This window comes from Aotus nancymaae, unplaced genomic scaffold, assembly GCF_030222135.1.
Source record: "Aotus nancymaae isolate 86718 unplaced genomic scaffold, 86718_ANA_hifiasm-v0.15.2.pri h1tg000012l, whole genome shotgun sequence".
Classification (NCBI taxonomy): domain Eukaryota; kingdom Metazoa; phylum Chordata; class Mammalia; order Primates; family Aotidae; genus Aotus; species Aotus nancymaae.
The window spans coordinates 8371526-8398068 of NW_026988423.1; the positions used below are offsets into that span (position 1 = coordinate 8371526).

At 34.4% G+C, this 26543-nt stretch overlaps 1 protein-coding gene across 4 annotated transcripts in view; it reads left to right on the top strand.

The window, feature by feature from the left end:
• DYNC2H1 (dynein cytoplasmic 2 heavy chain 1) overlaps positions 1-26543 on the top strand; it is a 376161-nt gene that overhangs the window by 230545 nt on the left and 119073 nt on the right. For all 4 annotated transcript variants that reach the window (XM_064375367.1, XM_064375368.1, XM_064375369.1 and 1 more), the window contains one exon: positions 21834-21950. In XM_064375367.1, the coding sequence (XP_064231437.1) occupies positions 21834-21950 (117 nt within the window). The remainder of the gene's footprint in view (positions 1-21833; positions 21951-26543) is intronic.

The following is a 26543-nucleotide window of genomic DNA, read 5'->3' on the forward strand; positions in this document are numbered from 1 at the left end:
AATATTCTTTTCTTGTTTTTGTATTTTTATGGTTACATAGTAGTTGTACATATTTATGGGGTACATATGATATTTGATAAAAGCAGACACTGTGTAACGATCAAGTCAGGGGAATTGCAATATCCATCACCTCAAATATTTGTCACTTTTTTGCATTGAGAACATTCCAAATCCACCTCTCTAGTTATTTTGAAATATACAGTAAGTTATTATTAACTGTAGTTTCCCTGTTGTGCCATCAAACACTGGGTCTTATTCCTACTATCAAACTGTATTTTTGTACCCATTAACCAACCCCTTTTTATCCTATCCTCTCTCCCAACCCCTATACACACCCTTCCCAACCTCTGGTAACTATGATTCTACTCTCTACCTCCATGAGATCAACCTTTGTAGCTCCCACATGTAAGTGAGAATGTGCAATACTCATCTTTTTGTACTTGGCTTATTTCACCTAATACAATGTCTTCCATTACTATCCATGTTGTCTCAAGTGACAAGATTTTATTCTTTGTTATGATGAAATAATAATCTATTGCTTATGTGTACCATATTTTTTCTCTATTCATCTGTTGATGGGCACTTAGGTCAATTCTATATCTATCGTGACTATTGTGAATAGTGCTGTAATAAACACAGGAGTGCAAATACCTTTCCAATATACTGATTTTTTTTTCTTTTGAATATGTACCCAGCAGTGAGATTGCTGGACCATTTCTATTTTCAGTTTTTTGAGGAACATCCATCCTGTTTTCCATAGTAGCATACTACTTTACCTTCCCATAAACTGTGTATGAGTATTCTTCTTTCTCCACATCCTCCCCAGCATCCATTATTTTTTGTCTTTTTAATAAAAGCAGTTTTAACTGGGCTGAGATGATATCTCACTGTGGTTTTGATTTGTATTTCTCTGATGAGTAGTGATGTTGAGGATCGTTTTATATACCTGTTGGTCATTTGTATGTCTTTTAAGAAATGTCTATTAAGATCTTTGGCCCATTTTTTAATCCAGTAATTTGTTATTTTGCTATTGAATTGTTTGAATTGCTTATATTTTCTCGTTATTAATCTTTTGTCAGGTGAATAGTGTGCCTATATTTTCTGCTGTTCTTCAGATTGTCTCTTTGTTGGTTGTTTTCTTTGCTATGCAGAAGCTTTTTAGCTTGACATGATCCCATTTGTCCATTTTTGCTTTGGTTTCTTGCTCTTTTGAAGTCTCATTCAAGAAATCTTTGTCCAGATTAGTGTCCTGAAGCATTTCTCCTATGTTTTCCTCTAGTACTTTCACAGTTTAAGGTATTTAAGTCTTTAATCCATTTTGATTTGATTTTTGTATATAGTGAGAGACAGCTGTCTAGTTTAATTCTTCTGCATAAGGATATCCAGTTTTCCCAGCACCATTTGTAGATGAGACTGTTGTTTTCTCAGTGTATGCTCTTGGCACTTGTTGATGGTGAGTTGGTTGCAAATATGTGGATTTATAGCTGGGTTCTTTGTTCTCTTTCATTGCTCTATGTGTCTGTTTTTATGTCCCTACCGTGCTATTTTGGTTACTATGGCTTTCTAGTATAATTTAGAGCCGGAAGTATGATTCCTCTAGTTTTGTTCTTTTTGCTCATGATTGCTTTAGGTATTCTGGATCTTTTGTGGTTCCATATAAATGTTAGGATTTTGTTTTTCTCTTTCTGTGAAGAATGTCATTGATATTTTTGTAGGAATTTCACTACATTTGCAGTTCACTTTGAGTAATATGGCTATTTTTACAATATTCTTTCAAGCCATGAACATAGGCTATCTTTCCATGTTTTTGTGTATTCTTTAATTTCTCTGTGTATTTTCATATAGCCTGTTTTCAAGCTCACTAGTTCTTCTTATACTTCACTAATTCTTTTTCTGCTTGATCAGTTCTGCTGTTGAGACACTGATGTATTTTTCAGTTTGTCAATTGAATTTTTTAGCTAGGAATTCTGTTTATTTTTAAAATTATTTGAATCTCTTTCTTAAATTTATCTGATAGAATTCCTTCTCCATGTTATCTTGAAGTTGATTGAGCTTTTCCAAAACAGCTGTTTTGAATTCCCTGTCTGTGGTCACATGTCTTCATCACTCCAAGATTGGTCACTGGAGCCCTATTTAGTCTGTTTGGTGAGGTCATGTTTTCCTAGTTGCTCTTGATGCTTATGGACATTCATCATTGTCTGGGAAATACAGTGTTAGATATTTATTTCAGTCTTTGTGTTATGGCCTTGTTTGTACCTCTCCTTCTTGAGTGGGTTTTCTAAGATTTCAAATGTAGCTGAATGTTGTTACCAAAGCCTATAGCTACTACTACCAGGTGCCCTAAGCCCAGGTTTGCTGTGACTTCTAGATTCATAGCCTTGGTGGACTTGGGCAAGATAAAGGAGAACTTCCTGGGTTCCCAGGCAGAGTCTCTTGCTTTTCCAACTCTTTTCCCCAAGTAGAAGGGGTCTTTATGCTTGGCTACCTTGAGTTGGAAGAGGAGTGATACCTGCACTCCTGTGGTCAGCACAGTTGACTGCATTAGAACACCAGGAAAGCTGGAGGCCTCCCTGCTCAGTGCAGCATCCACCAGGGGTCACCCAGCCCCATGGCCACCACCATTTGGCTGTTGATGTTTATTCAAGGCTAGAAGCCTCTTATCTAGTGGTGAGTTCTGCTGGGAGTCAATTTATCCGACCAGGGTTGCAGATTCCTTTCTGGCCCTGGGTGGGTGAAGAAACACCAATCAAGAGTAAAGACCTGCAATTGAAGCCTTTAGGATTCTACTTTTATTTGGGTTTTTGTGTTTTACTGTGGCTGAGCTTGTATTCAGTAGCAAGACAGAGTCTTCTGTATTCTTTCCTCTCTTTCACAAGTGGAAGGAGTTTCTGCACTGCACTACGTGAAGTTGGGGGAGAGATGATGCATGTACTTCTGTCATCACTGCAGCCAGCATTGTGCTGGATTGCACTCCAAGCCCAGTCTCTCAAGCCAGTGCAACACTGGGGCTTTCCCAAGTACTATAGTTGCTATGGCCTAACTGCCACTCCAATTTATTAGAGGCTCAGTCCACTTTATTCCACAGACGTTGAAGTCGGCTGAAATGTGGCTTTCTCCTCCTGGAGATGGAGGCTTTCTCATCTGGGCCAGGGATGGTCTATATGCCCCCTCTGGGAGCTGGCAGAATTCTGCCCAGTGTTGTGTTCCACTGTGGTAGGGCAGCAGTGAGTTCCAATGCAGTATCCCATAATCACTTCGCTCTCCCTCTTCCAGATACAGATTCTCTCTCAGTGCTATACCTCCTGGGTTTGGGGAAGGGATGTTGTAGGTAATGCAAGATTTGCCTAGGTTATCCTTCCTACCCTTTTAAATGACTCTCCCTTTGTTATTATATTAAAGTTAGATACTGTGATTGCACACCTGATTTTTTGGTTTTTATAATAATGCTTTCTAGTGTTGATAGTTGTTTAATCTGGTGTTCCTGCATGGGGGATGATTGCTGGAGGGTTCTACTTGGCCATCTTGTTTTGCCCTTGTCTAAAGTCAAATCTTAATTACAAATATATATATATTTTTTTGCATTCTACAGATAGGGAAGTCTGAACAATAGATAAATATATTAATACAGTATTTGCAAAATTAAGAAAATTTGACATTTTGACATTAAGAAAATCTTGACATTAAAATCAATATTTTACAATTATATCATCTGCCTATGAAGCCTTATCTTTAGCTTCTATCCTCAGTAATTGTTCACAGCAGTAAACTTTCTTTATTGCTAAAGTATTCATGTGCAAGTAAAATTTTGGGTGAAAATAATTAGGTGATTTGGTACTTAATGAAGTTGTTCACTTCTTCAGTATTATTCAAAGTCCTGTCACATTTTATGGTAAATATTGATTAAAAGACTAAGTAGAATTTGTGTCCATTGCTCATCTTAATACCTTGGTACCTGGATATCTGAAACTCATGATAATATCTTAAACTCTTGGATTCTGAGGCTATATTTTAGTACAACTCTCATAACTACTGTCTGGGCAGCAATTTCAAAATGTAATAGCCACACTGGCCATTGATGCTGGTGGAGGTGAGATAATCGCTAGAACAGTTGATTCACTCTGCCAAGAACAAACAAAGTAATGGCATAAAAAACAAATTATAGTTGTCAAGCAAGTGAATATGACCATGTGAATGATGAAGAAAGCTCATAATAGTTACGAAGGTTAAAGATTTAAAAGTCCAAGCAGAATTTGGTCATTAAGTATATGAAATCAATGAGAAACACAAAGCTTTCACAATGATGAGACCTTTTTTAAAGCCACAGTGATCCAGTCAAGTTGCAAGGCTATCTCGTTGATTATTTGGAAAGCTGCTGTGTTTCATAACTATGCTGTTAAATGTAACAGTAACATCCACAAAGAAGTATGCTGTACTTCTTTATGGAATCAATTCATTCAAAATCTTGGCAGGAGACCCATAAGCACTAAACTATTCAAATAATTCTCTTGTTTTCTATTTCTCTTTCCTAGATTTGTTTTCCTAAGATTGTAAAAGCAAGACTCAGATCACTTAACAGCTTTTTCCTTTTCTCCTCCCCATTTTAAAATTTAACAGTTATTAAATCCACAGTTGCAGATTGAGATTATTTAAAGTAATTCTTAAACTGTTATAATTGCCTCTTCAGCTAAATTAAAACCTGGGTGATTTCTCTCAGTGTGGTGTGGTTGTCCACTTATATCAGTATTATCTGGGAAGTTAGTTTACAAGGTAGATTCCTAAGTTCTATCCCAGGTCTGTAAAATTAGACTATCTGGAAGTGGGACTCTGGAATCTATATTTTTTACAAATGTTTGGGGTAATTCTTAGGCACTCTTAATTTTGAGAGTATGTGACAGTTGCTAATTTTAGTGTCCTAAATGTCATCAAGTCTGAATTATCTGATTCTTCTCTAAAATCTGGCCCAAATAGTCATATTTCTCATTTGACTATAGGTTCATAATTTTAAAAACTTAGTAATGTACTCATGGAACAAACTTTAGAAATAATTGATTCCAAACATAGATACTGAGTTCCTAATGTTGTACACTTGTAAACAATAAGCTCCTCAGTATAACCCAGGTTTCTTGAATTATTTCAGTTCTCCTCATTGTGAGACTATTTCCAGGAATTCAGTTCTTTGAAACTTTTTTTTTTTTCAACCTGGGCGACATAGTGAGACCACTTCTCTACAAAAAATTAAAAAATTAGCTGTCTGTGGTGGCATATGCCTATAGTCTCAGGTGCTTGGGAGGCTGAGATGGGAGGATCACTTGAGCCTGTAGGTTGAGGCTGAAGTGATTTGTGATCACGCCACTGCATTTCTGCCCGGGCAACAGAGCAAGACCTTGTCAATAAATAAATAAGTAAGTACAATAAAACTTTTTTTCCTCAAATGAGTGTTTTGAACTTAGAACTTTCTGAAATTTGGTAACTGCCAGTTTAGCGCTTCCATTTAAGACAGACAAATCTCCCCAAAAAGTGCTTTGGTGCAGAGCCTTTTGACTTGTGTACATCTTGTCAGTACCCTATGTGACTCAGAAGAATGTTTTAAACGTCATTTGAATCAACATTTACATAAACACGAAATCTTTCCGTAGAGATTTTAGATATAGGCAAATAAGACTGAGTCTCTGGGTTGACTTCCTTCTAGTCTTAGACCAGTGCAACTCTATTCACAAAAAAGATCTAATAGTAGGATAGGCATTTCATATTCTATAAATGGTAATAGTCATTTTTCCTCCAGTGAGAATAAATTTTCCCATCTAACTCAGAATAAATGCATTCATTACAGAGGCCCGTGGGATCCTTCATGCTAAGGCCTTCTGCTCCCTCATTGTCTTTGTCCTCTGATCTTCCTCTTGCTCACTTCGTTGCATCCTCACTGGCCACATTCCCTTTAGCTTCTGCCTTAGAGCCTTCATACCTCTGTTCCTTTTGCCTGGAAAATTCATACCCTAGATATCTGAATGGCTTAGTCTATTACTCCCTTTCAGTCTCTGAACATTACCTTACCAAACAGACTGTTTTTTGAGATGAAGTCTTACTCTTGTCCCTCAGACTGGAGTGCAATGGCGTGATCTTGGCTCACTGCAACCTCTGTCTCCTGGGTTCAAGTGATTCTCCTGCCTCAGCCTCCCAAGTAGCTGGGATTACAGGTGCCTGCCACCACGCCTGGCTAATTTTTTTCTATTTTTAGTAGAGACAGGGTTTCACCATGTTGACCAGGCTGGTCTCGAACTCCTGACCTCAGATGATCCACCCATCTCGGCTTTCCAAAGTGCTGGAATTGCAGGCATAAGCCACCACGCCTAGCCCCTCCAAACAGGCTTTTTTTTTTTTGAGGGTTTATGTCATATAGCAACCTCTCCCAACACTTAGTTCCACTTATTCTCCTTAACCTGCATTTTAAAAATAAGACTTATTAGTATGTTTATATATATATTCTGATTTCAAATTTTTACTATCATCTCAAAATACAATTAATATGTATAAAAGAATATATGTTATATTAATATGTAATTAAAACATTAAAAGCATGAGGATATAATGAAATCCATGAACCAATAACTTAACCCAAGAACTGAGATATTACCAGTAACTTGCATCAACTTATGTGATTCTTTTCTATCCAGTCCCTCTCCCTTTCTGCTGTAGGACCCACTGTTCTGTTTTGTTTAAAACTTTTTGTGATTTTACCTATTTTTTAATAGTTCTGTTATGTTTATGCATTCTTTCAATCTCACACACATGGCATTTGTGTCTAAAAACATATGTTTTGCTTATTTTTTGAAGATTATAAAGCAGTATTGCAAAGGATGTTCTAGGACTTTCCTTCAGCTTTGACTGAGATTCATTACAGTGTTGGTTTGGCTGTTGTTTCATTCTTTATTGTCATTGTACAATGTTTCATCATGTAACTATAACACAATTTGTTTATCCATTCCCCTACTGACAGACATTTGGGTTACTCCAGTTTTTATGGCTATTGAAACAGTGCTACTAGGAACCTTTGTGGCTATGTCTCCCTAGTGCATAAGCTCAAGAGTTTCTCTAGCGTATATGCTTAGGAATAGAATGTTATGTCAAATTGTTTTTAGTGGTTGTACTAATTCACTCTTGTGCCGACGGTATGTAATCTATGCATTGTTTTAATCCTACTAGTACTTGGCATTTTGGGATGCCTTTATTGCTGCCAGTCTGGTAGGTTAAAATGGTACTGCATTGTGCTCTTGATTCACATTTTATATTACTATGGAGACTGTATGCATCTCTCCAAATGTTCTTTAGCCACTCCTGCTTTTTCTGTTGGAAAAACAGCAATGAGGTCGATGTGGCTGAAGCACAGTGAGGGAGAAGGGGAGTGGTGGGAAATGAGGATGGGAGATAGCTGGGGTAGAGGTGGACTAGGTCATAAGCCTTGTGAGCCATGAAAATAACTAGATTACTCTGGTAGAGTATGTTTTTTAGAGAATCGACTACTGGGGAGTAAGACTTAAAGCAAAGAGAGACGTTAGAAAACAGTTGCAGTAAGCTAATGCTGTTGCTCAAAAAATGGTAGCAGGTTTGGGGAGGCAATTGTTAATCTAATTTCTGAATAGCTTTAGTTCTCTAAAAGTTATATATGTTTTTGTATAAAAACTACATATTTCTAAGTGCCAGCTACATATTCACTTATTTTCTCCTAATCATACATCGAAGTTCCAGAACTTTATTTCATAGTTTCAATAGCAATTTCATGGCAAAATTTTAAAAAACTGTTATATTTTTTCTTAAAATGTAATGATGACTTTTCTGTTGCCAAAGATTTGAAGATTAATTGCTAGTGTAATAATTTTAGCAACATTGCATCGAATGGCTTTTATGAACCCAACAGCTGTGGTTACTCATATTCAGCAGCTGTGATTATCCTGAGTCAAATGGTTTTTCATCAGTTATTAGAAAAGTCATAAGTTCCTGGTAAATTCATTTTTGAAATCAGAAAGCTTAAGTTCCCATTTTTTTTCTCAGACATGTTCTATTTGAATATATTAACCCATGTTTCAGGAGGGTATTTTTAACTACGACTTATCCAATAGCACCATCAGCAAAAAGAGATAATGTGCTTATACTTTTATACACAGTGTAATAACTTCTGACTTCTAATTGTAGGCAAATCTGAATTTGAATACTTTTCATATTTTGGGTTCTATGACCATTAGACAAAAGCAAGTTGACTGAGGATATTAGTCTATTTTATTTTGTAATATATATAATGATTTTACATTTCTCCTTTTGAATTTTTATGTAGGAATATTTACTAATATCATAGACTTGATTTTTAAACTTTTGTTAAGTTATTTAGTAAGACATAAAAGTGTCTTTTTGAAAATGCAGTTAAAGGGAAAGAATTATATATTTATCTTTCCTTTCTGAATTCTTTTCATGATAATGAAAAGTTGATAAAACTCTTCTTTATTGAATAATTCTAGATAATATGGCAGGAATGATGGAATTTGAAAAATCATTATTTCACAAACTCTAATAAAATAATTGGTCAGACAATTATTATCAAGGGTTGAACCCATTAGATGGAAAATTGATGGAGGTGTTTACCAGAGAAGGATAAGCTGTTTTCACCTGTACTCTCTGATCAATCTTTGCATCACAAAGAGGAGGCATTCAGACACTATGTGCCTCCTAATGTGATGAAATATGAAGTACACTTTCCAAAAGCATTCTTTCAAGAAGAGTAAACCTGAATCTGACCAAGTTCTAATTTAATTAATCTAGAACTTAATCTAGAACTAATTTACCATTAACCAGAAACATAGGGGTAAAAGAACGAGTTAAATGACACCACTGGAACCAGAATGTGGGACAGTTTGCAAGTTAAGGAACTCAGTTTACTCAATAGGTTAATGGTAGGCAAAAGAGTCAAGTGAGGAGGACTGCTCTATATTAATAAGACTTATAATACTTAATAAATCTGTGAATCCTGATTTAAATAATCCAATTAAAACAAATTTTGAGACTGTCAGAGAAATTTAAATATGGGCTAGGTATTATGTGATGCCAATTAATTTTTGTTTCTTAGAAGTATGGCATTATAATAGTTATATCAATTTTTTTTCTTTAGAGATGCATACTGAGTATGTAGGAGTTAACACGTGGTCTGGGATTTGTTTTAAAACACTTAAGGAATAATAACAAAAGGGAGATGAATGAAGCAAGTGCAGAAAAATGTTGACTGTTGTTAAATATACATGATGGGTCTCTTTGAGAATGTTTGTAATAAAAATCAATTTTTGTGTATCTTTGAAAATGTTCATAGTACAATTAATATTTAAAAGTTTTGAAAATGTGAAATGTGATGGAGATTTACATATATGTTCTTGATCTTGTCACCCACCTTTTTTAGTACTTTCTTTTACACAGCTATTAGCATTTTTTCTCCAAAAAAGTCTTTGGTGGGAGGCAGCATCCCCTATTACTGCAGTGTTGAAAATGGCAAACACTTCATGTCCCCCGCACAGTTAGAGAATAGTCATGCCAGGCACCAATCCCAGATTCTGAATAGGAAACTAGTGAATCAAAGAGGCAGTTCCTTTGCTCTCTTGGAAGGCAGTGGCACACTAACCTACACTGAAAAAAAAGAAGTCAATGATTGCCTAGAGACAGGGGAGGAGAGATAAGAGGAGGAAGGAAAGATTAGAGGAGGGAGGAAAGATAAACGGAGGGAGGAATGGCCATACCAGGACGTAATTTTCAAGGTGATGAAAATGTTTATTGTTTAATACTGATTAGCAACTTCTAATTCCTGGTAACATCCAGAGCTGAAGGCAATGGTGATAGAAAAGCCATAGCTTCTGTATTCAGTGGCACTGTCAGGTTTTCCTTCCCTTTTTCCACCAGAATGATGTGTTTAACTGGCCCTAGCCCAATTTTTAACTTTTCTGAGAATTCTGTAAACTACCTAAAATTGTTTTAGTAATTATCTGTTTTTACTTTTTACAGCTTTATTGAGGTTAATTAGCATTCAATAAACAGCACATATTTAGAGTGTATATTTTGATAATTTTTGACATGTGTATATACTTTTGAGACTATCATCACATCAAGATAGTGAACATTCCCATTACCCCCAAAAGTTTTCTCTTAGCACTCCCTCCTGTTTCTTCTCCCCTATTCCCAGGCAACCACTGATTTCTTTTTTATCAGAATAGATCAGTTTACATTGTCTAGAGTGTTACATAAAAGAATAATACTGTTAAGTGTACCCTCTTCTTTGTGGCTTCTTATTCATTTACGTTATGTGTATTAGGAGCTTTTCCTTTTTATTGCTAAATATAGTATTCCATTGTATGAATATACCACTATTTGCTTATTCATTCAGTTACTGATGACATTAGTTTGTTTCCATTTTGGGGCTCTGATACGGTTTGGCTGTGTCCTCACCCAAATCTCATCTTGTAGTGCCCATAATCCCCATGTGTCAAAGGAGGGACCTAGTGGGAGGTGACTAGATTATGGGAGGTGGTTTCCCCCATGCTGTTCTCATGATAGTGAGTGAGTTCTCAGGTCTGATGGTTTCATAAGGGACTTTCCCCCACATCACTCTGCACTTGTCTCTCCTGTTCCATATGAAGAAGGACATGTTTGCTTCCCCTTTCACCATGATTGTAAGTTTCCTGAGGCTTCCTCTGTCATGCAGAACTGTGTGTGAGTCAGTTAAATCTCTTTCCTTTATATATTACCTGGTCTTGGGTATTTCTTCACAGCAGTATGAGAATGGACTAATACAGGCTCCTAATTAAGCTGCTATGAACATTTAAACATTGATTTTATATCTTTATATGAACATATTCTTTTATTTCCCTTGACTAAATACCTAGTAGTGGAATGACTGGATTATATAACAGGCATATGTTTAATCTTTTAAGTAACTGCCAAACTGTTTTCAAATGTGATATATAATAGGTATTATTTAAAAAAAAATAGAAGAATATATTAGGAGAGATGAGATCTTATATGTATTTGGTTGTTTATATACATGATATAGTGCATTCATATATTCTGTGTATCTTATTTGTATTTTGATAAATAACAAAATATATTTTTGCTCTCAGTAAGTAGGATTATTAAAGCCAGTAATTATTCAGAGTGCAACAAAGTATCATCTGAAAGCAGATATAGCATTTCATATAATTTAGTAATTAATACCAGGTCTTATTTAGTATTAACCAGTTATACATAAAATATTAATATATATGATTTATAATGAAGGGTTCAGCCTAGTACTCCAAATAATATATCTCAGTATTTGAAAACTGATATATTCACTAGTGTGACTATGAATTTATAATAAATAGTCTTCTGTGACAGGTTCATTCTCAATTTGCCTATGTTAAAATTGCACTAACTAGCAGATCTTCTGAGATTTATTTCCAGGCTTTTAATGTCATATTACCTTGAAAAATGATGATGTGAGTTCTTAACTAGTAGAGTGCCTGTACATTCCACTTTTGATCCTGAGTGAAATCTCATCTACAAATCACCAACATAAATTACAATTTGGTCTTATGTGTGACTGGTGTAAATATATTTAGAGACATGAGAAATATAGAGAAAAGCTTTTCTGTCTCCCCCTTTATCCTACATATGTTAACATTAGAAAGATAAACCATTGCATATTCTCCTATCTCATTTTAACATGTTAGTGTATAGTTTTGGGGAGTATGCATTTTTATATATGCAGGGAAATTTTATATGGTTTGATACATCCTGATATGTTTAGTAACACAGTTAAACGTCCTCATCGTACCTGGCCAAGCATGCACAGGGAGCATGAAGCTATTAAGAGGTGATGAGAATATTGCCTAAGTACATTTTTAAGGCCTTTAAATAATCATTACAATAGAATATTTGGGCTGAAGTTAAAAATATAATATTGTTTAATCAATTACTATTCATTTCAAAAACAGAAAAATATGTTGTGAATATAATATAAAAAGTATTATAAATTATTTGTTTTTTTCTGCAAATTATACTATCTGAGAAAACTGATTTAGTGTTTTTCCTTTATAATTCTTATACATTTAATTGTCTGTATTTGTCTTCTTGAAATAGGTGAGTCCTTATGTGCAGTGTTGAATAAACGTAGTGATAGTTGTCATCCTTACCTTGCTATGCATTTAAAGGGAATGATTTTTAACATTTTATTATAGATTATGATATTTGCTTCATTTTATAGATACCATTTATCAGGTTGTATTAGTTGGCTTGGCCTGTTGTAACAAAATGCCACAAATTGGGTGGCTTAAACAACAGAAATTTATTTTCTCACAGTTTTGGAGGCTAGAAGTCTGAAATCAGCATACTCAATTTCTTGTGAGGCTGCTCTTCCAGGCTTGTAGACAGCTGCCTTTTTTCTAACTCCTCACATGTCCTGTCCTTTGTGTGTGTGCACAGAGAAAGAGTGAATTAGGTGTCTAGTGTCTCTTTTTACAGGGACTCTAATCCTATCACATCAGGTCCTGACTTCTATGACCTTATTTAAACTTAATTATCTCCTTAGAGGCCACTTCTCCAAACACAGCCATAATGGAAGTTAGGGCCTCAACAGATGGATTTTAGGTGGGGGGACACAAACATTTAGTCCATGCATGAAAGAAGTTTTCTAATATTCTCAGTGCTTCTGTTGGTCTTCACTTTACTGCAAACTATCTCAAAGCTTAGCGAATTGAAGTAATGATGTTTTTTGATTTTTTTAATGATGCTGTGGGTTTGCTGGATTATTCCTTTTTAGTTTCACTTGAGCTTACGTGTAAGATTGTCTTTATTTGAAGAGTTGACTGGGCTGGAAGGTTCAAGATGTTCTTACTCATGTTTGTAGACAGTGCTGGCTATTAGCTAGGGTGACTTCATTCTTGATGTGGCTTTTTGTCTACCAGATGCTAGCATGGTATATCAGGGTTCCAAGTCCAGAAATGAAACTTCATGTCCTCTTGAAGTGTAGGGTTTATTAATTGCACATTGCTTTTGCCATATTCTGTTAGTCAAAGCAAGTTCAGCCCAGATTCAAGATGGTGGCAAAACAGGTATCTCTTGATATGGGAGAAGAACGTTACATTGCAAAGAATGTGATTGCAGGAAGGCATCATTCATCAAAGGCTATTATAAAAATCTTCCAAATCTTTCTTAAGTTTGCTAGGGGAAATTTGTCAAGAATATATTGATGAATTTTATGTCCATATTTCCTGTAAATATTGAGAAAATAATATATTTTTCTGCTTAATTTGTTTATATGATGAATTATAGCTTCTATGATTGAACCATATATTCAATGTCATCTTGTATATCTTTTAAAAAATGTTGCTTGATGTTTACTTGAATCTGTGTTCAGAAGTAAGACTGGTCTTCAAGTTTGTATTTTCTTTGGTATTTAATTTTTACTAGCCGTTATAACATTATTTGGAAAATGTTACCTCATTTTTCTAGTCTCTGAACAAGTAAATGCAAAAATTATCTGTTGTAAAGAATGTTAATAGAACTTACATGTGGATTATTGGTGCTTGAGATTTACTTTGATATAGTATTTTTAGCTTCTAATTTAATTTTTTGACCAACTATAGCCTCACTTAGAAAAACTCCACCATTCTTGAGACTGTTTTATTAATTTACATATTCCTAAGAATTTCTATATTAGTCAAATTTGCAACTTTTTATGGCATAAAGTTTCAAATAATCTCATGGTATCTTTAGCATTTTCTATATCTAATTTCATTTAAAATTAGAATTTTAAAATAAATTTTTGCCATTTTTAGTTTTTTACCATTAACTAGCTATCTAATATTCAATCTGGTAAGAAATCTCTTAATTTTATTAGTCTTTTCAGTGAACCAGTTTTTGGATTTTTAAAAACTCTGATCTCTTTTGTATCTGTTTTCTATTTAAATTTTAAATTTTGTTTGTTCTTATATAATAACTTTCATCTATATTCTCAACTGTGTAATTTATAAGTTTTATTCAATTTTTAGCATTGCTTTTTTGTAACATAAGATTTGCTGCTATAATTTTCCTCTAAAATCTCATTAACTACCCATTCACTGTTCTATAAATTTCGATATGTGGGATTTTCATGAACACAGTATTTTGAAATTTTGTTAAAATTACTTACTTGACCTTGAGTTATTTAGAAATGTGTTTTCGTATTTCCAAGTGTAGGGGGTTAATTTTGTAACATTTTACCAATTTCTAACAATTGTTGTCAAATATGATCTGTGTGATATCAACTCTTAAATTTGCTAAAACTGGCTTTATGGTCTAATGTGTGTTTGATGTCCTTAAATGTTCTCTGTGTGCTTGAAAGAATGTTCTCGCTTTTACACTGTTGGTGCAAATGTAAATTAGTTCAACCATTGTGGAAGACAGTGTGGCAATTCCTTAAGGATCTAGAACCAGAAATACCATTCGACCCAGCAATCCCATTACTGGGTATATACCTAAAAGATAATAAATTATTCTATTATAAAGGTACATGCATGCATGTATTTATTGTAGCACTATTCACAATAGCAAAGACGTGGAAACAACCCAATGCCCTTCAGTGATAGACTGGATAAAGAAAATGTAGTAAATATACACCATGGAATACTATGCAGCCATAAAAAGAAATGAGATCATGTCCTTTGCAGGAACATGAATAAAACTGGAAGCCATCATGCTTAGCAAACTAACACAGGAACTGAGAACCAAACACCATTTGTTCTCACTCATAAGTGGGAGTTGAACAATGAGAACACATGCACACAGGGAGGGGAACAACATACACCGGGGCCTGTTGGGGCTGAGGGGAGGAAGAGCATCAGGATAAATGGCTAATGCATGTGGGGCTTAATACCTAGGTGATGGGTTGATAGGTGCAGCAAACCACTGTGGCACACATTTTCGTATGTAACAAACCTGCACATTCTGCACACGTATCCTGAAACTTAATTTTTTTTTTCAGAATGTTCTGCAGATATTGGTTATATTAAATGTCCCTTAGGTCATGCTTGTTGTTTGTGTTCAGATTTTCTATATGTGTTCTGTATGCGATCTACCAATTGCTGAGAAACCCATTAAGTGTCCTACATAATGCTAGATTTCTATTTCTCTGCATCTTCTGGTAATTTTATTATGTACAGCATCTATACTTTTAAGTATTATGTTGGTGCAAAAGTAATTATGGTTTTTGCCATTTTAATGACAAAGTTTCTATCTATAAAATAGTACTTAGAATTATGTCAATAGATAGAATAGTGGTTCTTTTTCTCCTATAATACTTTTTCTTTAAATTTTTTTGAAATTTACTAAGAAAGAGTTGTCTTTTTCTTTGAAAAAGTTATCTTTTTAACTTTGAATGTTCTTACATTTCAGATGCCCATTTTTAAATATATATACATATGTTTAACCATTAACATATAAACATATTTTTAGCCATTGTTTTTAAGCAGTGTTTAAGCAGTTGTTTTAAAATAATCAATTACTGTGATTATTGATTTATTTAGATTCATTAATACCATTTTTAAAAAATCTCCTCTTTGGCCTGCTTCTTTTTTTTTTTTTTTTTTTGGGAGCAAGGGCCTTCTACTCTACCTGTGTTTGCATTCCTTTAGATTCATTTTCCCCTTTTTAAAAATCTTGAGTTTTTTTTCTATTTTAGAAAATTTATTCTATACTTATTTTTTCCCTTAGTGGTTATACTGAATTTTAATGTACCATCCTTCCATGCAATACAATGATTTAGAATGCTTTAACTTGGTCACTTTACTCTATCCTAACTTAAATATGATTATTTTTCAGTGTTTTATTTCTGTTGTATACTGGGATCATACTTCCATAGATTTATAAACTTCTTAAACATTTTCTTTGCTTACCATTCCTTTTTACTTATTAGACCTTCTTTTTTAATGATTTTCTTTTAGCTCATGTCCATGCTTTAAATAGTGAAACTCTTTATACTACACTCTGTTTTGTCTCAAAATATTCATATTTTATTTTTTCTCAGAAGATAATTTTGCTAAATTTATAACAATTGTAGGTTGACAGTCTTTTTGTCAACATGTTTTGTCTTCCATTGTTGCAGTTGAGAAGTGTTTGTTTGCAATCATCTGTTATTTCTAGCTTCTTGTAAGATTTTTTTTTTTCCTCGGTGTTCTGCAGTTACATTATGCAGTACCAGGTGATTTCATTTATTCTTGTTGGGATTATTTGATTTTTCTGAAAATGAGAAGCATTGTCTTTAACCAGTTCTGGAAAATTCACAGAAAATTTCTTTTATTAACTCTTCATATAGTAGTAACTCTGAGTAGGCATATATTAAGCCTTTCCATTTCTCCTTATTTAAAAAATCTTATTTATTATTTTATATCTTTGTATCTTTTCCTTTGTGCCTTTAGCCTTTAAGGTTTTCATTAATTATCTTGACAATTTTGTCATAAATTTTAAGTCATTTTGTTGATGATGTTCTTGCTTATCCATAATTTTGAAATGTTCTTTGTCATAAAATTTTCTCCAGAAATCTAGTCTGCCGTATTTCCTATAAAAAAAATATAAATTTGTTAATTTATTTGACAATCTATTATGTCATCTATAAAATAGGAATGAGTGTTTATATTCCTTCTTATTCCAAAATAGATTTACTGGCAGTGACTACCGAAATTTAAATAATCTACTAGGATAAAATCAATAGTTGAGGAAATTAGTGTAAGAGAAAATTAGGATGGGAAAAGAAAGTGAAACTAAGGAAAAAGTTTATGCCAAAGAAGTCAAAACAAACAAAAAAGCTTGTACTTTCTATTTCTATAAAGTTGGTATTGTTCGATCAAAAATTATTTGGAGTGCTTCATGATATCCAAAGGAAAATACAATTATGTATAAGATTTAGTGTCTTACGATAAAACATACCAGTTGCTCAGGAAAGGTAGATGTTCCTGAAATGTCTCTGGTCTTTCAGTTGAGAACAGGTGAAGTAGGAGTGGCAAAATCTTCTGTGGCTTTCCTACAATTTCTTCATTTTTAAATTTTATTTTCTAAATAATTTTTTATTTTTTAGAGAGGGGGTCTTTCTTTGTCATGCAGACTTGAGTACAGTGGCATGACGGTAGCACATTGCAGCTTGGAATTCCTGGGCTCAAGCAATCTTCCCAACTTAGCATCCTTAGTAGTTACAGGTGCACATCACCATACCTAGCTAATATATTTTTAAATATTTTAAGAGAAAAGATCTCAATATATTGCCCCGTTTAGTCTTAAACTCTTAGCCTCAAGTGATCCCCCCACTTCAGCCTCCTGAGTTGCTAGGATTGCGGGTGTGAACCACTGTGCCTGGCTCTCTTACAATTCTTTTAGATCTCCCAAAGCATGTCAGTAGCATAATTCATGCTGTTAAGTATGGGTAGAAAGTGAAAGAATTGATGTAAATATGTTGTTAATGAATAAAATTTTATCCCTTTTGATATCATTTTAAAGCAGTATTATGAAAAAATTATATTTAACTTGTTTAAAATATGAATAAACATTTTCTTATCTATGCTTTATAAAGATAAATGTATGTGTTAGATTTTGTAAAAACAACTGACAGTTCATTGATATAAGTTATAGCCCTGTCCTTATTAATAGAAATGCTTTTTTATATGTTTGAACTCCCTTTCTTACTACTGTCTGTTTTTTAAAAATTATAATATGATTGTATTATTTAAAAAGCAACTTTACGTGTTTTTTTTTAGGACAGGAAACATCTTTTTTGGTTGGTATACATTTTATTCTTTTTTTTTTTTTTTTTTTTTTGAGAGAGAGAGAATAGGAAGGAGAAAAAAGGAAGAGAAAGCGAGAGAGAGAATGGGGAGGAGGGAGAAGGAAAAGAAAGAGGGAGAGAGAATGGGAGTATTGCTTTCTTGCCCAGGCTAGAATGCAATTTAGTAATGGGTATTGAAAACCTCTTTTATACTGATAATTATACTTAATGATGTAGTCAGGAAGGAATAAGGGAAGAAGATAACAAACAAACAGCCAACCAATATTTAATTTAAACCTATGAAATGCTATGCGATTACTGAGGAGTGATTTACTTCCAATTATATAGTCACCTTTGGAATAGGTGTGAGGTGGTAATGTATGTTTTGTGTATTTGAAGTGGAGAGTACTATAAATATTTATTAAGTTTACTTGTTCCGGGTCTGAGTTCAAGTTCTGAATATCCTTGTTAATTTTCTATCTCGTTGATCTATAGAATCGTTAGCTCTTCTTGTTGCATTGATCCTTTTGCCATTATGTAATGTCATTCCTCGCCTCTTTTGATCTTTGTTGCTTTAAAGTCTACTTTATCAGAGGTGAGAATTGCATCTCCTGCTTTTTGTTTATTAGTTTATTTTTACTCTCTGTTCAATTGGTAAATCTTCCTCCTTCTCTCTGAGTCTTTGTGTATTGTTTCATGTAAGATGGGCCCGGATGCAGCATACCGATGGGTTTTGGCTTTTTATCCAATTAAAATATATATAAGTTTAATACCAGCATTTGATGCTAGCTGGCTGTTTTGCCCATTAGTTGATGTGAATTTTTTATTGTGTTAAAGTTCTTTGCTTTTTGATATATTTTTGGAAAGGCTGATATTGGTTGTTCCTTTATATGTATAGTGCTTCTTTCAGAAGCTCTTGTAAAGCAGGCCTGGTGGTGGTGAACTCTCTAAGTACTTGTTTGTTCGCAAAAGATTTAATTTTTCCTTCGCACATAAAGCTTAGTTTGGCTGGATAGGAAATTCTGGGTTGAAAGTTCTTTTCTTTAAGGAAGTTAAATATTGGTCCCCACTCTTTTCTGGCTTGTAGGGTTTCTGCTGAGAGATCTGCTGTAAGTCTGATAGGTTTCCCTTTATGGGTAACCTGAACTTTCTCTCTAGCTGCCCTTAGTATTTTCTCCTTCATTTCAACCCTAATAAATCTGGCAATTATGTGCCTTGGGGTTGGTCTTCTTGAAGAATATCTTTGTGGTGTTCTCTGTATTACCTGGAGTTGAATATTACCCTGCCTTGCCAGGTTGGGAAAATTTTCCTGAATGATATCCTGAAGAGTATTTTCCAACTTGGATTCATTCTCTTCATCACATTCAGGTACACCTATCAAACGTAAATTAGGTCTTTTCACATAGTCCCATATTTCCTGGAGACTTTGCTCATTCCTTTTCATCCTTTTTTCTGCATTCTTGTCTTCTCGTTTCATTTCACTGAGCTGGTCCTCGACTTCTGATATCCTTCCTTCTGCTTGATCAATTCGACTGTTTAAACTTGTGCATGCTTCGCGAAGTTCTCGTGTTGTGTTTTTCAGCTCCATCAATTCACTTATATTCTTCTCTAAATTGTCCATTCTCATTAACATTTCGTCAAACCTTTTTTCAAGGTTCTCAGTTTCTTTGCATTGGGTTAGAATAAGTTCTTTTAATTCACAGAAGTTTCTTATCACCCACGTTTGGAAACCTGCTTCTGTTATTGGAACACCCGTGTAATCTATTAAGCCTTGTTCCGTTACTGATGAGGAATTGCAATCCCCTGTAGAGGGAGAGGCATTCTGATTTTGAGTATTCTCTACCTTTTTACGCTGGTTTCTTCCCTTCATTATATATTTGTCCGTCTGTCGTCTTTATAATTACCGACTTTCTAACTGGGTCTCTGACGTCCAACTTGTTGATTCCCTGCGCCGAAATCTGAGCAATCCACTGAGCCGGCCAAAACAGCGGTGTTAAGATTGATGGTGCTTTTCTGCCCGGGAATATCCGGACTCTGCACCAAGAACTGGCGTGCTAAGGCACCAGCAAAACCGCCACGCCGGCCACAAGAGTCGCCCTGGCGACCCATGGAGCTCCTCCACTGGGAATCTCGTGGTCCGTGAGCAACTAATATTCGTCTGAAAGTGTGGCGTCCTCTCATTCTTTGCGCTTTCACCGGGAGGTACGTGCCCGAGCTGCTAATCATCAGCCATCTTGGATCTCTCTCACATTTTATTCTTAAAACAGGTTTTAACATCATGCATGCATAAAAAAATTTGCACTCTTTTTTCTTTAGACATTTCTTTGCATTCTTATTTGTTTTCTGTCATGTTTGACAAATTTAAAACACAAATAAGTGATAGCATATCTCTTACCAGAGTTAAAATAGCACTTCTTCTGACTACCAACTAGTTGTGTCTTGTAGTGTAGCAAAGCTGATAAATTAGGTGCTATTGTAGGGTTCAGCTAGAGCAAATGAAAATAATTTATCAGAAAAACAAAAAAATCAAACACCGAATCACAATTTTTTAAGACTAGGGAATCACTCTAGAAGTAACTTGAGTTTAACAGCATGTTTATTAATGTTTAACAGTTAAGTAGTACATTCATTCTGAAAGATTTATGGGTCTTATTTTGTTACAAACCTTACTAATGTGAGAACCTAAGAAAATATGAAATATAGCTCAGTATGTTACAAAAGGAAAAACAAATCACATTTCTCCCAAAGTAAAAACAGAATTAGTCAACATGGTGCAAATGTTGAAGTTTAAAGTACTGGCTTAGGAAGACATATCTGTTTTTTTGAACTTACTTTGTTTATTTTAGACAAACAATGAGATAGCACAATTTTAATATTTAGGTATAATGATATGAAAAACAATATATAGTCACTGATTTTATATATAAAAACATACATCACAGTATCTGTAATCTAATATTTAACATAGTTGGTAATATTCTGATCATTCTTAGTAAATGATTAAGAAGGGGTTCATTAATGTTCTTAAAATGGGAACGATTAAGTATTGTTTTAGAAAAAAATGTGAGTGAATTGGTTTTGCTGAGAATGATGATAAAGAAATTGATAATAAGGACATAAAAGTGAAAGTTCTAAATAGGGAATATTTACCTTGCCTTGTTTTAGTTAATTGACCCATGCTTTTTTCATTGGAACCTTGTATGTAGAGGAAACATTGAAATTACAACTTAAAGTTAATGTAGAGTATTAAAACATTTATAAATTATGAATAATTTATCAACAAGTAATTATCATTGCTTTACCATTTTATAGAGTTTATTATGCTATTTATTCTTTTTCCAGTCATTTCATATTTTTAAGGAAAAATAATTTTGAAATTATAAAATTTAAATCAAAACAGTTCCAGATTTCAGAAATGAGAAAATAGAGACACCAAGAGGTTATTAATTATAAGTAACTAGAGATTTCTGGGTAAAGAGGCAGCTTTATGCCACGACTGGTGGCTCTCGTCTATAATCCCAGCATTTTGGGAGGCTGAAGTGGGAGGACCACTTGATCCTAGGAATTCAAAACTAGCCTGGACAATAAACATACTGAGACATCGTGTCTACCAAAAATAAAATTAGCTGGGCATGGTGGCACACACCTGTAATCCCAGCTAGTAGGGAGGCTGAGATGGAAGGACCACTTAAGCCCAGGAATTCAAAGTTGCAGTGAGCTATGATTACACCATTGCACTCTGGCATGGATGACTCAGCGAGACCCTGTCTCAAAAAAATACAAAAAACAAAACTGAAGCATCTTTCAACTACAAGCCATTACAGTATATAACTTTTAAAATGGTTTTCCCAAACTTTAAGTTCTTTTGTTTTTTAAACTGCTTAAATAAAACAGTAAATTGAACAAATATAGTAAGATTAAAAACGATTGACAACATTTTTGGTCTCTATTTTTATAAAACAAAATGTCTGTTTTTGTACTTATGCTTTCTTCCTGTTTGAAGTTTTTCTTATTTGTTGATACTGTTTTCTTCATTCAGGTTATTTCACAGTTGAGGATTTTGGGCAGATCAGTAACAGCTGGTTCCAAATTTGATAGAGAAATCTGGTCTAATGAACTTTCTCCTGTCCTCAATCTCTGGAAGAAACTAAACCAGGTTAGTAGTGGAATATTCGTTTGGTTCTTTTTCTTTTTTCTCCCTGTCCTTTTTTCTAGCATCCTAACCTATGGGCTCCCCGTTTCTGCCTGAGTCATACAAGTAATAACACTGCACAGGCTCCTAACTGTGAAATCACGGCCCATGATCTCCTTTCTTCATACCAATTCACATCAGAGTTGGTATTCTTTACTCTTATCTTTATATCAGTAATCAAATTCACATGATTTTAGTTCTCCCCTTTAGCAGTTCATTTCTTGTGTCAATGTTTGATAATTTTCTCCTTCTCAGGACTATGCGTCTTGTAACAGTTTCTGAGCCCAGTTTCCAACTTTTTTAAAATCACCTTGGCAGTTTCGAATTTTATAATGATTTTCCTAATTTCATGCAGTTCTTAAAATGTATATACATATACAACCACATACATATTCATATGTATATATTATTATGTAATATACGTTTATCCTGAGAATTATGTATGATTGTTTTCCGTTTTAGTGAATAATATGGAAATAGAATGATTTGCATAATTGACTAAGTTTACCTCATTAAATAGAAAACCAATGATAAAAGTAACTTTAATTTTTGCAAGGATCTCATCTTACATTTTAGGGACATAATCCAGGTATTTGTTGGAAAGTTTCCTTCTCAGTGAAATACAGGTTAACTTGTGTGACTCAATTTCCAGAATTTAGGGGCAGATTAAAGTCTACGCCATAGTTTTGGCACCTTAGTCCCCTACAGTTTTCTCTGGCTCCTTCTGAATTTGCACTGTCCATGTTGTTTTTGCTCTACATTAGATTTAACTTTAAAGCACAACTTATATCTCTGTTTTTTTTTAATAAGAAATCCACTCATGTGATTTTGTAGTTTTAGTGATCATTAATGAAGTTGCCAGGAACAGCTCATATTGCTAAGTATATGGTCTTCTTGCGTAAGTCACTTTTCTTTGAACTATATTCCTTGAAGTTTTGGCATGTCTTAAAGTTCCCACAGTTGACTCCTCCACCTGTGCGAAGTTTACTTGGATGTGTCTTTTAGACTTCCTTGCACTACCTGCTTCTCTTCATCTGGTTTCATTGCTAGTCTCTCTCCCTCACTGCCAGCACACATACATACATACATACCTTCTTTGTAATTCTAAGAAAACTTTTTTTGATTGTTACATAAAGAAGACTATACAAATGACTTCAAAGGCTTACATGTAAATTATTCGCCTCTTATGACCCAACTCAAGATTAGAAACTCAATATATTCTCTGCTTTACCTGATTCTTACATACAGAGGAAACAGGGTAGAATCTGGGCAGAGTACAGTGTCATAGGAGCATTGAGGTATGTGGCCAGGATGAATTGTAGAATATGTTGAAGGGAAATTGCTATTTTAGGAGAAATTATAGTTTTCCATAAAATTATAATTTTGAATGCTAATTAATAATGCAGTTAAGTATTTTGAATTCTCATCATTTATATAACAGTGATAAAAATGTGGCTTACAGAGCTAGACAGGTTGGGTTCAAATTTCAGCTCTATAACTTCCTAATTGTAGAACTTAGGAAAGTTATTAGACTTTTCTGTAAAATGGGTATAATGATAGTACTTACTGTCGTCACCAGCAATGATAGTACTCGTGAGGATTAAATGTGTTAATATATGTGAAGCTTTTATAATAGTGCCTGATATATGTAAACACTCTCTTTTAACTATTCATTTAACATTTATTGAATGTTCTTTTATTATAAATGGTCATTTATAATATATGATCATTACTTCATTTTACCCTTTTTCAAGCAAATTATTTATATAATCATATTATTGGTCAGTCATTCATTCAGAATATTTTAATTGAGTACTTAATGTGTTTCAGTGATTTTATGCTAGGGACTATATAGAGATACTTGTGGATAGAACAGTTATGGTACCTACCTTGTAGAGTTTACAGTTAATTCATAAGAGAGATATTAAAAGATGAAGCAAGTAAATAAATAAAATATATTATTACACATCATTGCAGATGCTGTGGATGGAAAGCACAAGTGCTGTTATAATAAGGGAGAAGACTTACTTTGGCCTGGATAGTTATGGAGTGTCTTGTCTGAGAAGTGAAATTGAATCCAAGATATTAGCAATGAGAAGCTAGCCAGACAGAGTTGAGGGGAAGACTATTTTAAGCCAAGGTGACAGCATACACAGATTTCCTGAGAAGAGAAAATGCTTGGCGCATTCAATAAAACTGAAAGGATGTCAGTGTGATTGGAGTATAGAGACTAAAGGATAGAGTGTATGAAGTAAGGGGATGCTCTGATCTGAATGTTTGTTTCCCTCTTGAAATTCATATGTTGAAGTCTTAACTTTCAAAGTGATGGTATTTGTAGATGGGGCCTTTGAGAGGTGTGATTAGGGCATAAGAGTAGAGTCCTCACAAATGGGATTGGTGCCCTTATTAAAGAGGTTCCAGAGAAATCCCTTACCCCTTCCTCTATGTGAGGACACACCAAAAAAACGGCCACCTGTGAATCAGGAAGCAGGTCCTCACCAAATACGTACAGAATCTGCTGGTGTCTTGATCTCAGACTTCTCAGACTCCAGAACTGTGAGAAATACATTTCTGTTGTTTATAACTACCTAGTTTATGGTTTGTTGTTATAGCAACCAGAACAGACTAAGACAAGGAAAGGAATTTTATTCCAAGTACAGTGGGAAACCATGAAACTTACAGGTAGAGTGAGTATGATCCAGTTTACAATTTCAAAAAGGTTTTGAATAAAGCCGTTGTGTAGAAGATGGTGAGAGAGAAAGTAAGGATACATTCAGGTAGCTCATGCAGTAGTCCAGGTAAGAGCTGATGGCCCCTTACATTGTGGTGGCAGAGCAGACGAAGAGCAGTGGACGCCCTTGAGTAATGCCAAAATTTAGTTATTATCAGAAAAAGGCGCTGGAGTATCAGTGAAGGAAACAAGCCAAATAAAGAACGGAAGATTGTGTTATTGTAGAAACCCTGAGGATTCTTTAGTTAGGAATGAAATTGTTAACTAGGCCAAATAGCTTCTGAGAGGTTAAACCAAATGAGGACAGAGTTGACCATTGGATTTTCAGAATGAAAGTTGTCACTGGTAACCTTGACAAGAAAAGTTTAGGTGGAAAAAGGAGACTGGAAGTTAGATTTAAAGGCTAATATGAGACGGAGAGGTGGAGTCAATGTATCTAGACAATTCTTTTTTTAAATGTGCTATAAAGGAGAGTAGTGAAATAAGGTGATCAAGATACAGGGCCCAATGTGTTTTTTCTTAGAGAGGGAAAGTAAGTATTAGGTTGGTTGTAGGCTATTGAGAAAGATCTAGTAGAGGAAATAGTTGAAGATGCTGAAAAATTAATTAAAGCAGTTAAACCATTTAGGAAAACAGAAACAATGATTTTTGCGAAATGAGGGATCAATAATAAATACACTCCTGCTTCTTAAATATATTAATTTTTTTTTTTTAGATACAGAATCTTGATGTAACTACTTCTCTCAATGTGAAATCACTGAAGTTTATCTTGCCTTGCTTCTCTGTCCTTGCTTCTGGCCACGTAGAATTTCATTGTTTCAGCATTTACAAGATTATTTGGTTTATGCGTTTGTTTTTAATTATTAGCTCAGTCAGGCTATGTGAAGTGTTTTTCCCAATTTTTACAACTGTTGATATAATTCCAGATATTTCTTTTAGCTCTTCTCAATGTCACTTTTCAAAATAATTCAATCAAGTTTCAGCTTTCTATCCCTTTGTTTTTTTTGACTTGGCTTAGTTGACCAAATAGAGTGCTACAAAGTTGCTAAACATCCTTGTTCCTAATTTAATCTTTGTATATCTACTCTTTAAATGATATAATAGGTGGCTAGGCACGGTGGCTCACATCTGTAATCCCAGCATTTTGGGAGGCCAAGGTGGGTGGATTACCTGAATTCAGGAGTTTGAGATCAGCCTGGCCAACATGGCGAAACCCCATCTCTACTAAAAATACAAAAATTAGCCAGGCGTGGTGGTGCACACCTGTAGTCCCAGCTACTTCGGTGGCTGAGGCAGGAAAATCACTTGAACCCAGGAGATGGAGGTTGCAGTGAGCCAAGATCATGCCGCTGCACTCCAGCCTGGGTTACAGAGCAAGACTCCTTCTCAAAATAAATAAATAAAAAGTAAATGAAATGCCTATTATATCATTTATCTAAGTGTACTGACATGTGGTCTAGGTTTAGCTTGATTTTTATCCTGTTATTTTGCATGAGATGCCTTAGTAATACTATAGTTCCCAGAAACTTTTTCAAACCTGTTTTTCTGAACACATCAGAGGTAAATGTGCGAGAATATTTTAATTATTTTGAAGTAGTAGTTTTCTCCAAAACTCAGCTTCTCTCCTCTCTCCACTGTTTTTCTTAAGTAGAACTGTTAGTTTATGAGAAAATCAGTTTATTTAGGATATGTTAATAAATGAACCGGAGAGGAGATCTACTAGTGTGTTATTTCAAGTGAGAGAGAATGTTTATCCAGCTGCCCTAAAGATTCTAGAATTTAGCAACATCATAATCGCTATTAGGGGTTTATATTAATACTTAATT